This window comes from Aulonocara sp. 'chitande type north' Nkhata Bay, linkage group LG18 (genome assembly GCF_057382095.1).
Source record: "Aulonocara sp. 'chitande type north' Nkhata Bay isolate Kocher_YH1m ecotype deep benthic linkage group LG18, A_spYH_male_GT1.1, whole genome shotgun sequence".
NCBI classification, from domain to species: domain Eukaryota; kingdom Metazoa; phylum Chordata; class Actinopteri; order Cichliformes; family Cichlidae; genus Aulonocara; species Aulonocara sp. 'chitande type north' Nkhata Bay.
Window position 1 is genome coordinate 34,770,248 of NC_141361.1, and position 14,994 is coordinate 34,785,241.

The 14,994-nt window shown below is 44.2% G+C and overlaps 1 protein-coding gene and 1 pseudogene across 1 annotated transcript in view; both read left to right on the plus strand.

Moving 5' to 3' along the window:
• The window catches only part of myo15b (myosin XVB), a 126,743-nt gene that overhangs the window by 2,919 nt on the left and 108,830 nt on the right, over positions 1-14,994 (plus strand). Inside the window, exons 4-5 of the mRNA XM_086273304.1 lie at positions 8,339-8,448; positions 9,139-9,213. Coding sequence (XP_086129430.1) covers positions 8,339-8,448; positions 9,139-9,213 — 185 coding nt within the window. The remainder of the gene's footprint in view (positions 1-8,338; positions 8,449-9,138; positions 9,214-14,994) is intronic.
• Positions 12,600-14,979, plus strand: LOC147309071 (uncharacterized; annotated as a pseudogene).

Here is a 14,994-nt window from a genome sequence, read left to right on the forward strand (position 1 = left end):
CAAAGTCAAAAGGAAAGCGCAGCTCACTAGCTGGAAACCACAAACACAGCTCACTAGCTGCAATGACCACAAAACACAGACAGCTCACTAGCTGCAATGACCACAAAACACACACAGCTCACTAGCTGCAAACACCACAAAACACACACAGCTCACTAGCTGCAAACACCACACAAAATGGCACTCTGGCCCAGAGCTCACCTTTCCCTGGGCTTAAATACTTTTAATTACTGATGTGAGTCAGCTGTGTTACAGGGAAAGGTGGCACCTCAGGCAGAAGAGGTGGTGGGACACGCCCACACAGGCACCTTTAGGAGGATGCCCTGCTAGGGCCGTAACACCAGATCATACTCAGGGCAGAGTGCACAAAGTTGACTATTTGGGGCCAGAGTTCTTCCCTTCATCAGGGCCATCACATCCTCAGGAAAACTGTCATATTGAGCTGACTTTAAGATGGCTTTCTCTGCTTCCACATGATCAGTGGCGGTCATTGGAGGAGAAGCCGCCCCGTGACGACCATGGTAAGTGGCTTTCACAAGCTCCTCCCAAGATGTGAAGTTGCCAGGGTCTGGAGTAGTAGACTTTGCCACTGTGACAAGCCCACATAGCATCCCCTTGTGTAGCTCATCTGTAGTCTCAGCCCTACCAGTAGGTTGGGAGGGCCAGTGCGCCGAACTTTGTTGCAAGAACTGGGGGCCCTGAGCTTAACGACTGCCTGATGAAAGACTACAGAGTTTCTTCCCCCTTGTGATGTCATCAGCCGGGTGAAGTGACATACCTCCACTGGTGAGAACTGGTGAGCTCCTGGATTTCAGCAATTTGAGTCCCAACAAAGACCTTGTACCAGCAGGAATCAGACTGCAACCAACTCAGCACAGTAGTAGAGTCAGTCCACAAGATGGTATTTTGCAGTGGTAGGGTAAGTTCGGTTTGAAGCTGCACTCCAGTGAGAGCAGCACTGAGTTTGAGACGAGGCATGGACAATCTCTTCCGAGGAGCGACTCAGGATCTGGCCATCAGGAATGAAGTGCTGACATGTCTGTGGCAATCTGTGGTCCTTAGATAAGCTACAGATCCATACACTTTCTCTGAGGTATCACAGAACACGTGCAGCTCAAAGGTGCAACTTGGAGACACTGTAGCAAGTGGCACATAATACCTTGGTAAGGTAATGCGGCACGAAGGACACCGGTGACAGGTTCATCCCAGCCCATCTCCTTTTGCCACATAGACTGTTCAAGAATCTTCCCTCTAGTGGTATAGGGAATGATAAACCCTAGAGGGTCATATTGGCTGACAAGCACCTTGTACACATTGCAAAGAAAGCGAAGCAGAGGCTGATCTTCAGGAAGCAGGCATACCTGATGAAACATGACCTTTATATCACAGCTTATGCATCAGGATGCTGGCGAAATCAGATTAACACGACAAGGAGTGAAGGGCTACGCGTGGGCCCTGGCAGAAAGAGGTCATTAAGGGCAGTTTGCTGGTACAGGAAGAAGCAGTTGAAGCCTAGGCGGGCTTTGTTGTTGTGATGCACAAGATGGTGTGGAATGTACCAGAATTCAGTGGAACCATTTACCTCCTCCGGAGTCAACTTTACCTCATAACCAGCCTTCTCCAGTTTCTTGATCTCCTGGTTGTATGTCTGCACTCTGCTGTGATCCTTGCGTAGTCGACGCTCACTGGCTCTCAGAAGAGCCATGACAGCCTCTAGAGGTGCCTTCACCTGAGGAAACTCTTTGCGGCGAAGCAAGGGAGTAGCATATCGTTCGACCCCCTCTACCTGTACCCGGACTGTCCTTGATTCAAGGATATCTATTGCCTGCTGGTCCTCCATTGACCTGATGACTTCCTTTTCATTTCTAAACGGCAGGATGTCAGTCTGCCACAGCCTCTCAACATCTTTGTAGAGCTCTGGTGTCTGTGGGATGAACAACGATTGCAAGCATGCCTGTCCAGCCGCTGGATGTGGAAGACTTTTGGCAGGTCCCTGCAGTGCCCATCCCAGCTCAGTACAGACAGGTACTGGCCCTCCAGAAGGGCCACGGATCACCGCGCATACAGGAGTGATAAGATGCAGGTGATCTGATCCAATCAGGATCATAGCTTTCACCCGACTGAAACCTTTGAGGGGAAGTCTTTGTAGTTGACTCTACTTCTTTTTGAGTGTTTCCACTGGGCAGGATTGCTCCAGAGCCAGTTATTCTGCTGTGAATGCATTCGGTATTTGATGCCTCACCTTTGGCTTAGTTTTAGTGGATACCTCCAATGATATGCTTCACCCATGCAGCTGCAGGACATCCTGTCTGATGGTTCGCAGGGCCAGAGCTTCGTCTGTCTGGGCAAGGCCGTGGAACTTCACAGCAGCAGGCAATATTATGGTTCTCTCTGAACCGTCATCCAGCACAGCAAAGGTGTCCATGATGGAGTTGGACTCTTACCACCTTCAACATCACTCTACCAGAGTGACTGGGATGGTCAAGATAGATGACACTGGATGCAGTGCACATGGTAAATGGACTGATTCTTACATAGCGCTTTTCTACTCTCCCAAAGCACAGGGAGAGTCCCAACATGCCTCATTCACCCATTCACACCCACTCATACAAGCACTTCTAAACTCAAGTGCAAACTAACCAACATTCACACACATTCACACTCCGATGAACGCATCGGAGGGCAACGTGGGGTTAGTTTCTTGCCCAAGGATATTTGGCATGCAGACTGGGGAAGCCAAGGATCGAACCACCAACCTTCCAGTCAGTAGCTGATCTACTGTACCACCTGAGCCACAGCCACCATACACATGGTCAGGATACTGGGATTCTGTTCTTTAGCCTTGGCGAGGCCATTTAATAGAAGGAGGTGTTGCTCACCACAAGTGCTACAGGGTTTCTTGAGTGTGCAGTTGTCAGCAGAATGGTTCTGGCCACACCTCCAACATTTATTCTTATCTTTGATCCAGTCCACAACAACAGCCACATCTAGCCTGGAGAGTTCATTACATCCCCTCAAGTAATGCTCTGTCCTTTCACAGAAAGGGCAGTAAGGCTTGAAATGTTCTCTTTTCTTCTGCATTGCAACAGCCTTTGAACCTGGATGGGCCACAGCAGGTGGTTTTGTGGCTGTGGGTTGAGGTCCATAATAAACAGAGGCAAACTTGGGTTTCTGTTTGGTTTCCAAGTGCCTACTGACTTTCCCCTCCAACCATGGCTTCTCTGAGGCATACAGCTCCATGGCCCGTCGGGAGACCTGCATGGCTTGGGTCTTGGGCACTCCAACCACTCTGCTAGGTGGAAGAGGGTATAAGTGCGATTTGATCTAGACCGTAGGGTCCCTCGGCTAAGGCAGTAGTCTGCAAAGTTATCCCGATAACTCAGAGGAAGTTTGGTAAGTAATTGTTCTACGTGGGATCCACAGTGGAGTTCACTCTCTGCCACCCCGTCCATCATGGTAAGCATCCTCACTGGACTGGCAACTAACAGGGAAAAAGCTTTAAAGGCTTGCGAATCACCTGGTTTTATGGGTGATGTACACAGGATGGTGCTAACTAGCACATATGCTAAAGGTAACTAATGCCAGTACACACAAGTAACATGGTAAAACATCTTAAACCTGGAAGATTAACTCACGTTTATGTGACGCACACCATCCACAACAAATACAGGATGGGCTATTTGATTTCCTTCCCAGCAGCTCTCTCCTATATTGTTAGCCCAGGAACAAAGTCAGACTGCCCAGAGGCTCCTGAGTAATGTAGTTCCAACTACCACTTTTCTACACCAAATATCCTTGTTACATACTAACCCCAAGTTGCTCTCTGATGCATCCATTGGAGTATTAATGTGTGTGAATGTTAGCTAGAAAGCAGTTAAAGCTTGTGTGAATGTAGAAAATAAGTAGTTTATTTTTGCTAGAATCATCATTTTACTGGTGGCAACTCTTTGCATGAGTTCTCCAATGTATGAGCTCATCCTCTACGGTTTTTAATAAGGGAATCTGATTCAACCATACCAGGTCTGAGTGCTTGGTGGAAAAAATTATACCTAGATATCTAATGTTACCTGACTGAAGTGGAGTGGTGGTGGTGTTTTGAAAATTCCAATTCAGATGCAGGACTGTTTATTTGAGAGCTTATCTATAAGTGTGATTGTCTTTATAAGCGAGGTTTGTGAGTTCCTGAGTAAAAGTAACATATCGTCATCATTTTGTGGTCTGTATCTTTGATACCCAAAGACTTATATATACTTATATATACTTAACTCCTCCACTTGGGTCAGGAACTTATCACGGACCCAAAGTGGGTACTCCATTATTTTCCGGTTGAGGACTAGGGCCTGAGATTTGGAGATGCTGATTTTCATTCCTGCTACTTCACATTCGGTTGCAAACTGCTCCAGTATGACCTGGAGGCCATCACCGGATGAAGCCAACAGAACTACATCATCTGCAAAAAGTAGAGATGAAATTCTGACACCACCCAAGTGGAAGCCTTCCTCCACTTGGCTGAGTCTAGAAATTCTGTCCATTGAAATCATGAACAGAATAGTGAACAGAACAGTGGTCATACAAGAGGTGGACATTAGCTTTCTCCGAAGGGTGGATGGCCGAACTCCTCAGCCTATCTCTAAGCGAAAGGCTAATTTCTGCTGCTTGTATGTGTAAGCTTGTTCTTTTGGTCAATGGAGTGGCTTCTGGCTACACCCAAGCTCACACAGTTTGCATTTGCAATTAATTAACTATACTGTCCTGATGCATACTGAATCATCCAGGTAAGGAAATCCCCAAAAGTTGATTGTATTCATCTGGACTTAGCGTTTTCAGTGGGAGAAATGTTTCGTTGGTCATTGATTAGTGGTCATGACAGTTTGCATATTAATGATCAAGGAACTAACCTCACAGCCCATTGTTCAACAGCGGTGCTAGTTTCAGTCATCTTGCAAATGTACTGTTTATAAGGGTGGGGAAACCTGAGACTGAAGAAGTCACTTGGATGAGTGATGCAACGTTTCTCCCACTGAAAATGCTACATCCAGATGAACAGATCCAACTTTTTAGTGGTCATAGTGGTCAGGAGATTTGGAGTCAACAGTATCCATGACACACAGCGTAACGTTCGATAATGTGTCATGTGCAAAAGCATCAGCTCTACCCATATGGAAAAGATATATATAAAACTTATAAGGTTTGTATCTGTCTTGTGTGAAACTTGTATGAAAAGCATACAAGAGTAAAAACAGATATAAGATCCCTTGAAGAATTATATAATGAAACTTGTATGTTTTGGATACTTACTAAAACAATATATGAAAGTAATGTGAAAGTGGCCACTTTCATGAGTAAATCATGTAAGCCTTATATGATTTACTCATGAAAGTGGCCACTTTCATGAGTTAAGTCATATAAGTTTTTACTATTTCTTTTCCATATGGGTAAGAGCCGTGCTTAGAGAGTGCTTTGTAGTGAATCAGAAGAGTCGACTCCCATTGAGCGAGAGCCGTCTCCTCACTTAATTTCCTTTCGCTGCTCAGCTCTCACACAGTGGCTCAGCTATGCTCCAATCCCTCCATATTGTGGCCAATCACATGCGAGGATATAGGATAATATCATTATGTGAAAAACAGAGAGGGTGAGGGACGTGACAGTCAAGTGGAGCGTGCGTCTGTCCTCTCAGTAAGTGAGTGAGACAGCGGTGAGGAGGGCTGTGCGAGTGCATCGCAAAAACACATAAATATGCCTGACACTCGTAAACGAAGCAGCATCTGGCTGCAGTTTAAAGACTTTTTTGCCTCGGTCTCGGTCTTGGTCTCATCTTGACTTTGTCTTGGTCTTGACTCGGTCTGTCTGTCTTGGTCTTGGTATTGTCTTGGTCTTGGTTTGGGCGGTCTTGACTACAAGTCTAATAGTCGATTAAAGAGCAGACCACAGCAACCTCCCTGAACAGGCTCCAGTAAACACAGTGGTGGACAACCAAGAAAGGGTCTCCACTATGAAGAGTTGTCAGGTTTTGACATGAGTCACTGCTGACCACTTTCCATGAGCATCTGGCAGCACAAATGAACCAGCTGCTAGTAGATGAGACACACCTGAGCTTCATTAGAAGCTTGAAAATTACCAAGGGCTGTCAGAAAAGCTCGAGAAGATGTGGAGGGTGACAGTAACAGTGGTCCCAGTGGTAATTGGATCACATAGTGCATAGATACAGACGGACAAAATGGTGGTGGCTAACCAACCGGACATAGTGGTGGTAGACAAATAGAAGAAGACGGCCATAGTGATCGATGCAGCGGTTCCGAATGACAGCAACATCAAGAAGAAGGAACACGAGAAGCTGGAGAAATACCAAGGGCTCAGAGAAGAGCTTGAAAAGATGTGGAGGGTGAAGGTGATGGTGGTCCCAGTGGTAATTGGAGCACTAGGTGCAGTGACTCCCAAGCTAAGCGAGTGGCTCCAGCAGATCCCGGGAACAACATCAGAGATCTCTGTCCAGAAGAGCGCAGTCCTAGGAACAGCTAAGATACTGCGCAGGACCCTCAAGCTCCCAGGCCTCTGGTAGAGGACCCGAGCTTGAAGGATTGACCGCCCACAGAGGAGAGCGGGGAATTATTATATATAAGTAGGGATGGGTATCGTTTAGGTTTTATCCGATATCGGTGCCAAACCGGTACTTTTGAAATGGTGCTGGTGCTTAAACGATGCTCAAACAGGTGCTTAAAGAATGGAGAACACAAAATTGGTCCAAAAACCTCTCATGTTCAGCTGTTTTTTTGTAAAAAGATAACAATGTTAGCCTTTTTTACGGCATCACTCTTGGCTGGAAGCAGTGCTTAATCAATGGAAAAAACACAAACTTTGTCCAAAAACCTCTCATGTTTAACTGTTTTCCACTTTTGCTTTGGTCATTTTAGCCTTTTTGGCCAGGGTGAAGGGAGTATCTGCCATCAAACAAGAAGACAGCCGCATGTAGCTATGATGATGTTTGCTAGTTCACCTTATGTGCATTAATGTAATAACGTGGTTAGCCTACTCAGCGTAAATTACACTGGAACAACATTAAGCTACTCACTCAGAGAAGAACGGCTGCTGCTGCATCATCATCCTCATCATTTCTGCTACACTGGCAGGGCTAGGGGCCAGGACTCTCCTCTTCGGGTTTTTGGGGGATGTTGCTAACTCCGGGTCTGATAACAGGCACCACACCCGCAGTAGATGTGCACGGTGTGAGGTCTCGCAGCAAGCTATCAAATACGGCGCATTTCTCAGCTTTAAAAAAAAACGCTATGCGTCGCCAGGTGTTTCATGGGATTTGAGGTGTTACCTCCTTTGACAGTATCACAGTATCAGCTTAAAGCACTTGTTGCAGGTTGCTGAGTTTGCATATTTTGCTGTGAAGTACAGCCAGACTTTTGACTGCTTCGCCTTGGGCATTTTTAATCTGTAGCTCTGCTCTAAAAGAACGTACGTACCTGGACCCGCCTACTATCCTCAGAAACGTAAAATGATTGGCTAGAATGTAAAGTGCATGACATCTCAGGAAAAAAAAGCACCGAAATAAAGCACCGAAATGTGCGCTGCTTTTCGGTCTGGTTACTACCGTTTATGTCAGAACCGGTGCCATAATGGCACTGGATACCGGTACCCATCCCTATATATAAGTATTCAAAATGAGGAACTCAAAATTGAGCTCAGGGGCTTCCTGTTTCTGCTGATAATCTGACAGATGTTTCTATAACTTGATTGGAGTCCATCTGTTGCAACTTCAGTTGACTGGACGTGATCTGGAAAGGCAAACACCTATCTTTATAAGGTCCCATAGGTGACAGTGTATGTCACAAACCGAGCCATCAACTCCAAGTACATTCTGAGCTTTCCAAGACAGCATTGTATCGAGGCATAGATTTGGGGAACGGTCAGGAGAAATTTCTTGAAGCATTGAAGGTCCCAGGGAGCACATTCATGATCTATCATCCATGCATAGAAGAAGAGCCTTAGTCAGGAAGGTGAACAAGAACCCAATTGTCACTCTGACAGAGCTCCAGCTTTGCTTCCAGAAACTTCCAGAAAGACAAACATTTCTTTAGGACTCCACCAATCAGGCCTGTATGGTAGAGTGGCCAGATGGAAGCTTCTCCTTATTAAAAGGCACATGACAGCCCACCTGGAGTTTGTTAGTAAGCAGCCATTAGCTTATCTTGGAATCTTTCAGTGCTTTAATTCTTAATTTTTCTAAACATTTAGTAATACCTGCAAGCCTAATTATATGAAATTGTTTTTTCTCTTAAAAATAATTGTAAATGTCTGTAATTTAGTTTTTGTCCTTCTTTTTTTTTTGCAGACTTACATTGGAAACATGTTATTGTCCGTGAACCCCTTCAAGCCGCTTAACATTTACACAGAGGAGCTGAGACAGAAATACCAGGGGAAAGAGCAGCAGAGAAATCCACCGTAAGCAATATATTTGTGTAGGTTCTCAGTCATCCAGGGCATCTAAGGAGCTTGGAAAAAAGCAACATTGAAAAAAACCAAATAGCCATTCAGTAAATGGATTGCATAACATGGAAGAGACACCTCTACCGTACAAGACTCAGCTGTACATCTTTACCTAAAGGATAAAGGTTACTCTTTTGAAGATGCCAGTGTTCACATTTGGACTGAGAATACAAATAGTTTGAGATGTCCACTGTGAACAACCATCACTAAATAGACAGGGTAGCTTGCAGCACCAACTGTTAGCCACCTACAATGCAGTGTTGAGTTCCCTTCCCAGGAACTTGAAACCCCACTCAGATCTTGCATCAAACCACTCACAGTGGTTTCTAACAAAAGCTTTGGTAGTAATGACCAATGGCTCTTTTCACACCTTGGCTCTCGTGATGAGTAATTATGATGGGTCAACAACCTTTTTAAGTGACAACCCCCACTAGGGTTAAATATCTGGAACTCTCTACTATTTGAGTTTAGAATGGAAGAAGCCTCTTGGAGAGAGAGACGAGAAATGTTTTTGCAAAACTTAAAGAATTCTAGTTGCTTTCTTTCCAAGCTCCATAGCCCACACCAAGCAAATACTCCTCATACTGCAGTAAACTTCTGTCCTCCTAAAAAATGTTTTGGATGTTTTATTTTTCTCTGCTTCAGGCATGTTTATGCCATAGCTGACGCAGCCTTCAGCTTTTCTCAGACCTCCACACAGGAACAGTGCATCATGATAAGGTATTGACAAAAATACCAGTTTCACTTGGGTCATTCACACACATAACACACTGTGTGTATATGTATGTATGTATATGTATATATAGCAAAGATACTGTGCAGGGACCTCAAGCTCCCAGTCCTCTGGTGGAGGACCCAAGCTTGAAGGATAAAGACCGCCTGCAGGGGAGAGAGGGGAATTTTCAAAAAATATATATACTATAATATATAATATATCTGTATAAGTAATCCCAGGGGTTACATGAAGAAGATGTGGGACCTATGGGCTGCTTGATATTCAACATCTACACCAACGGTGAAACAACTAGTAGCACTGAAGGTCTGACAGGCTTCATCCCCAAGGATCGCCAGAAGGGACCAACATCGTAAATAAGACTGGCTACAGATAGCAACTATGGAATGGAGCAATCGTTAGCCACCTCCTTGACATGGATAACATAAACCTGTATGCCAGGAGTGAACTAGACATAAACTCACTGAACCACACCACTATGGTCTACAGAAATGATTTTGGAAAGTCATTCTGACTTCAGAAGTGTAGTCAGATGGTAACAAAGAGAGGGGAGGTAGTAAGAATGGAGCGGATTCCACTACCAGAGGGTAACATTGCAGACATTGAGGACAGCTACACATACTTGGGAATCCCAGGTACTGGGAGCTGGAACCCCACGGGCAAATGGGAACCATGAAGAATCCGCTATCAGATACCACGCTGGGATAATAAGCTGACCAAAGGAGGAAAATGTATGCTATGTGTTCTAACCCTCTGGAACTCCATAATTAACCTTAATGTGTGAAGAGGACTCTCCATTTACATGAACAAATTAGAGTATATTTGATAGATATGACTCAAACCACTGCAGGGCAGTACCTTTAACCCTTTAAAGCCGATCGGAGCGGGCACGCTCTGTTTTGCGTAACTATTTTTAAATCCCGGTAGCTCTGCAACCACGTAAGCTAGCGCAATAATTTTTTTTTGCATATGAAACCGGAGGAGTTGTACCTTATGCCATCAGCTTGTCCTAGGTCACGGTTTACTTCCACATATAGCTTTGCAAAAACTGCATAAAAAGCACTTTCAGCAACAAAAACATAATATTCCAGAAACATGCTTTGCATATCTGATCAGCTGTTCATAACACTTCCTACGTTGGAATAGACCTCAGCGCGAACTTTTGCATGTCCGCCATGACCTGCCCGAAACCGGAAGTGACGTCATTTTTGCGGAAATGTAGTTTTTTTTTTTTTTTACCATCAGGGCCTCAGGGCCTATACTGGTGTTTTTAAAAGTTAGGTTTGACTTTATGACTTTCTGTGTTGTTTCTGGGATGCTTAGGACTCATATTGCACTGCTGGAAATAGTTTCTTTTGATGCATATGCTGCTTTTTTGCAAATTTGCAGTATAATATTTATTTTCGTTTTTCCTGCAGCATATAAAAATTGGTGTATTTCAAAAATAAAACTATGAAGATACTCAAAATAAATTTCCTGTGGTAGGAAACTATATTGTGCAACTTTTTTGTATTTACAGTTTTGAGGGATAAGCCTCTTAAATTTCTCTAACTAGAAACATATGCTAAAAAAGCAAAAACGATTTTCAATTTTTTTGTAGTTTATTGCACGTTTTTGCAATTTATGTAATTACTATGCACTTAATGAATACATATTATTAAAATCTGGGCTATAATTGTTGTATTGATGTATAGCAACTTGAAATGCTCCCAAAAATGGCATCACACCATGTAAAAATATAATATAAGCTCTGGCGGACTTGGTTCTATGGTCGGTCTTAAAGGGTTAATATCTACAGCATGTTCTAATCGCTGTAATAAAATATTATGATCAACAGTACTGAACACTGGACTGAGGTCTAGCAAAACAAGCAACAACCAAAGAGATGAGTCTGCTGTTATAGAGCATAAGAAGATCATTTGTAAATTTCACTAAAGCTGTTTCAATGTGATGCAGGACTGTTGTGCAAAATTTGGTACAAATCATATCATTACTTAATAATATGATTTGTAACATACTTAATGATATGCATACGACATATCATTAAGTATGCATACGACACAACAGTGGTGGGTCTCATCAAGGACGACAATGAGACCTACTATAAGGAAGCAGTGGAGCTTTTCATGGAGTGGTGTACCAACAACTTGCTCCTGAATGTGGATAACGCCAAGGTGATCAACTTAAGGAAGAAGTGACCCACGTTCACAGCACTCTACATCAACAGCACTGCAGTAGAGAGCCTGCAGCACTGGAAATTCCTGGGAATCCCAGCACACTTCCTCCCTGGTCAAGAAAGCCAACCAACAGCTTTTTGAGGAGGCTGAAGAGGCCGCATCTGAGTCTAGACGTTTTCACCAGCTTCAACAGAGGCTGTCAAGCAGTCTCTCTCTGGCACAAGAACAGCAGTGCTTCAGACAAAAAGGGGCTGAGAAGAGTGGTGAGGTTCGCTGAGCGGACTATTAGGGTCATGCTGCTATATATTGAGGGACTGGCCAAACAACTCTCCTCATCAAGGGAAAAAAACCATTATCAGGCACACCTCACACTCCATCCACGGCCTGTTCTGACTCGTGCCCTCAGGTAGACAGTCTTGAAGGAGTTCCCAGAGATGCTGAGCACTTGTTGGCTCTTTTGTCTTCACTCTGCGGTCCATCTCAGGTTACTGTGGAGGCCAGGCCACCTGGCACAGTACTCCATCATTCTCCTTCTTAGTCAGACCACCCTTACACAGCCTGGTGGTGTGTTTGGGGTCATTAAAACTACTACTAGACGTTCCCAGCACACCCTCACTACCCGTTTAGGTGCACCAGGTCTGTCCAGCGTCCTCTCCCGCCACCTGATCCAACTCACCACCAGGTGGTGATCAGTTGACAGCTCAGCCCCTCTCTTTACCCGAGTGTCCAGAACATATGGTCGCAGGTCTGGTGATACGATTACAAAATCGATCATCGACCTACGGCCTAGAGCGTCCTGGTGCCACGTGCACTTATGGACACTCTTATGTTCGAACAGGGTGTTCGTTATGGCCAAACTGTGATTAGCACAGAAGTCCATCTTGGATACAACTTTTGTTTTTTCAATAGGTAGAGGGTCATGTAACACATCAAACTTATTGGTAATGTCACAAGAAAAACAACGGTGTGCTTGGTTTCAGTGTAACTTTATTCTTTCATGAGTTATTTACAAGTTTCTGACCACTTAGAAAATGTGTCCAATGTGCTGCCCATTGTGTTGGATTGTCAATGCAACCCTCTTCTCCAACTCTTCACACACTGATAGCAACACCGCAGGAGAAATGCCAGCACAGGCATCCAGTATCCGTAGTTTCAGGTGCTGCACATCTCGTACCTTCACACCATAGACAATGGACTACTTGCACTAACACTTCCGCGTTCTATGTAGTCCTGCCCCAGTGCTTCCGGTGCGGTTAAACCATGGCGACGTTCTACACTCGCTGCCTACAAGAGCTCCCAAAATTGAACATCACCGATGTTCATCGGATTTGCAGAGTGACGACTACCCCCGCCAGCAAATTAGATAAAGGATTTAAGTTATATGCTGCATCATATATACACAACTACGAAGGTAAGAAAACGTAAATTAACCGACAAAGAAACGCTAGCTAACGTCAAATGCAAACACTACGTTACTCTGCTATGTCCTTCATTTGATGTCAGTTCTCTACATTACATGTTTTCTTAAACGGTGTTTTATGTCGTCCTAAACTATATTTGAGGTTTTCTTAACTAATGTCACTTTTGTAGTTAGACACTGTTATAATGGCGTTAGGTAGTTGGCTAACTATGGAGGTAGTTAACTACCTAATGCTACTCTTGCTAAGTGTAAAATATATATGTTTAAGACATGCTGAAATGAGTAATACAGAAATAATGCTAATGGTACTTGTATCTTTATTCAGTGTCCAATAAAGACAGGTTGTCAGGGGAGGTCGGTGTGAGAGCCCTGTGCTACAGGTCGATGAGGAAGAGTGAGGCACCACACAGACTAAGTGTAGGCAGGAAGCTGTGTAAAGTTGTTAATCCCCGTTCAGTGGGGTTCAGTTCATTTAAGCATTAGTTAAGTTCATTCCTAAAGGCCCATCAACTTGAATGTTTTCCTTGTCTCCCTGCTTTATCACTCCTAATTTGACTAGTCAGATAGTTAAATCAACGTGTGTTTGGGTGATCAGAAACATTTGACAACAAGTTAATACTGCAAATATACACAATCTAAGTTATTACAGTTATCAAGCATGGTTAAGTTGTTTTAATAGGGAGAGAAGGAAACACTAAGCATTCAGGAGGGTGCGTAACCATAACACTGAACTATGTTCCTGTTCGGCTCTTCCATGAAGATGTTACATTTTTAATTTTCGTTCTTTCTTCTTAGATTAAGCTTCTGGATTCATCGCCGGTGATACTGACACATAGCCAGTGCTCCTGTGTGGCAGGCGCTGTTATGTGCAATCACACAGTGGCACTGCTCTTCCAAACAGCACACTACTCACAACTCAGAGTGCCGGTTGTCCCCCCTGTGCATAGCTGCACGGAATCTGAACAGCAATGGCACAAGCCACGGACAGTGGTAATTTAAATGAGGTTAAAGTTTTTGAATTAGTCCATGTTTACATATGAACAGCAACACCATCCATAGTAAATGTGTCTTCTGTTAGGGTGTGAAGCCAGGACCCATCAACTCCATGATCTTCACTAAGCCAGTACCAAATAGGATGGCGCAGACTGGAGTACGGTAATTACATTTGTAAAATTTGGTTTCACGTGTTACAAATGTATGTTGCTATTTTTTTTCATACATACATGTGTCAGAATAGGTATTAATTTACATACAACATTACACTTTCTGAAGACTGCTAACTCAGTCATGTACATATACATCCCAGTCTCTAACTTATGCACCACTGTTTTACACCTTTTAGTTTTTAGTTTAGTTGTTGTTCAGTATAACAACCTTCTCCCTTACATTATTGTCATTGAGGTTTTCTTTAGCAGTGGCTTCTACAGAGGCATGGTGGGTCCGTTACCAGATCCCTGCTTGTTCAGAATAACGGAGGCATATGCAAAATTTAATATTGAGGACAGGCCACTTGTGACCACAATGAACATGAGACCTGACAAGCCCCTTGTGGAAAGTGCCTTTGGGCTGGTGCAGGAGGGCAGTGTTCTGTCATATCAGCAGCCGGTTTTGACAACCCGGTACATCACACTACACTGCGATGCACCACCACCGCGATGTCATACCCCACTTGCCTCTGGAGGGGTATGACATCTTGCCATCAGATTGTGTGTTTGTGTGCTCAGAAGAAGAGCTTCTGCATCTGAAAAGCTTGTCTGTAACTCTGGAAATGGCTCACAAAATAGAGGAAGCTACACGTGAGCAAAGCTCTTCGTCTGAGTGGCATCAGCTCCGCAGGCCCAGAGTGACTGCCTCTAGGTTTCGGGAGGTGTGTCACGTCAGAGGCCAGAGCTCGGCCGAGTCACTAGCAGAGCGTATATTGAAGGGAACAAGGCAGACAGCAGACATGAGGAGAGGAACTGAGATGGAGCCTGCAATAGCAGCAGAGTATAGTAGGCTAATGAATGTTAACTACTCACCCTGTGGTCTGGTCATTCACCCCATTGCTTGCTGCATCTCCTGATGGTGTTGTTTTTGACCCCAATGAATACCCCCAGTTTGGCTTCGTCGAATTCAAATGTCCCAATGTACAAAACTTTATTGACTGCAAATATGTGCAGATGGAACGTGGT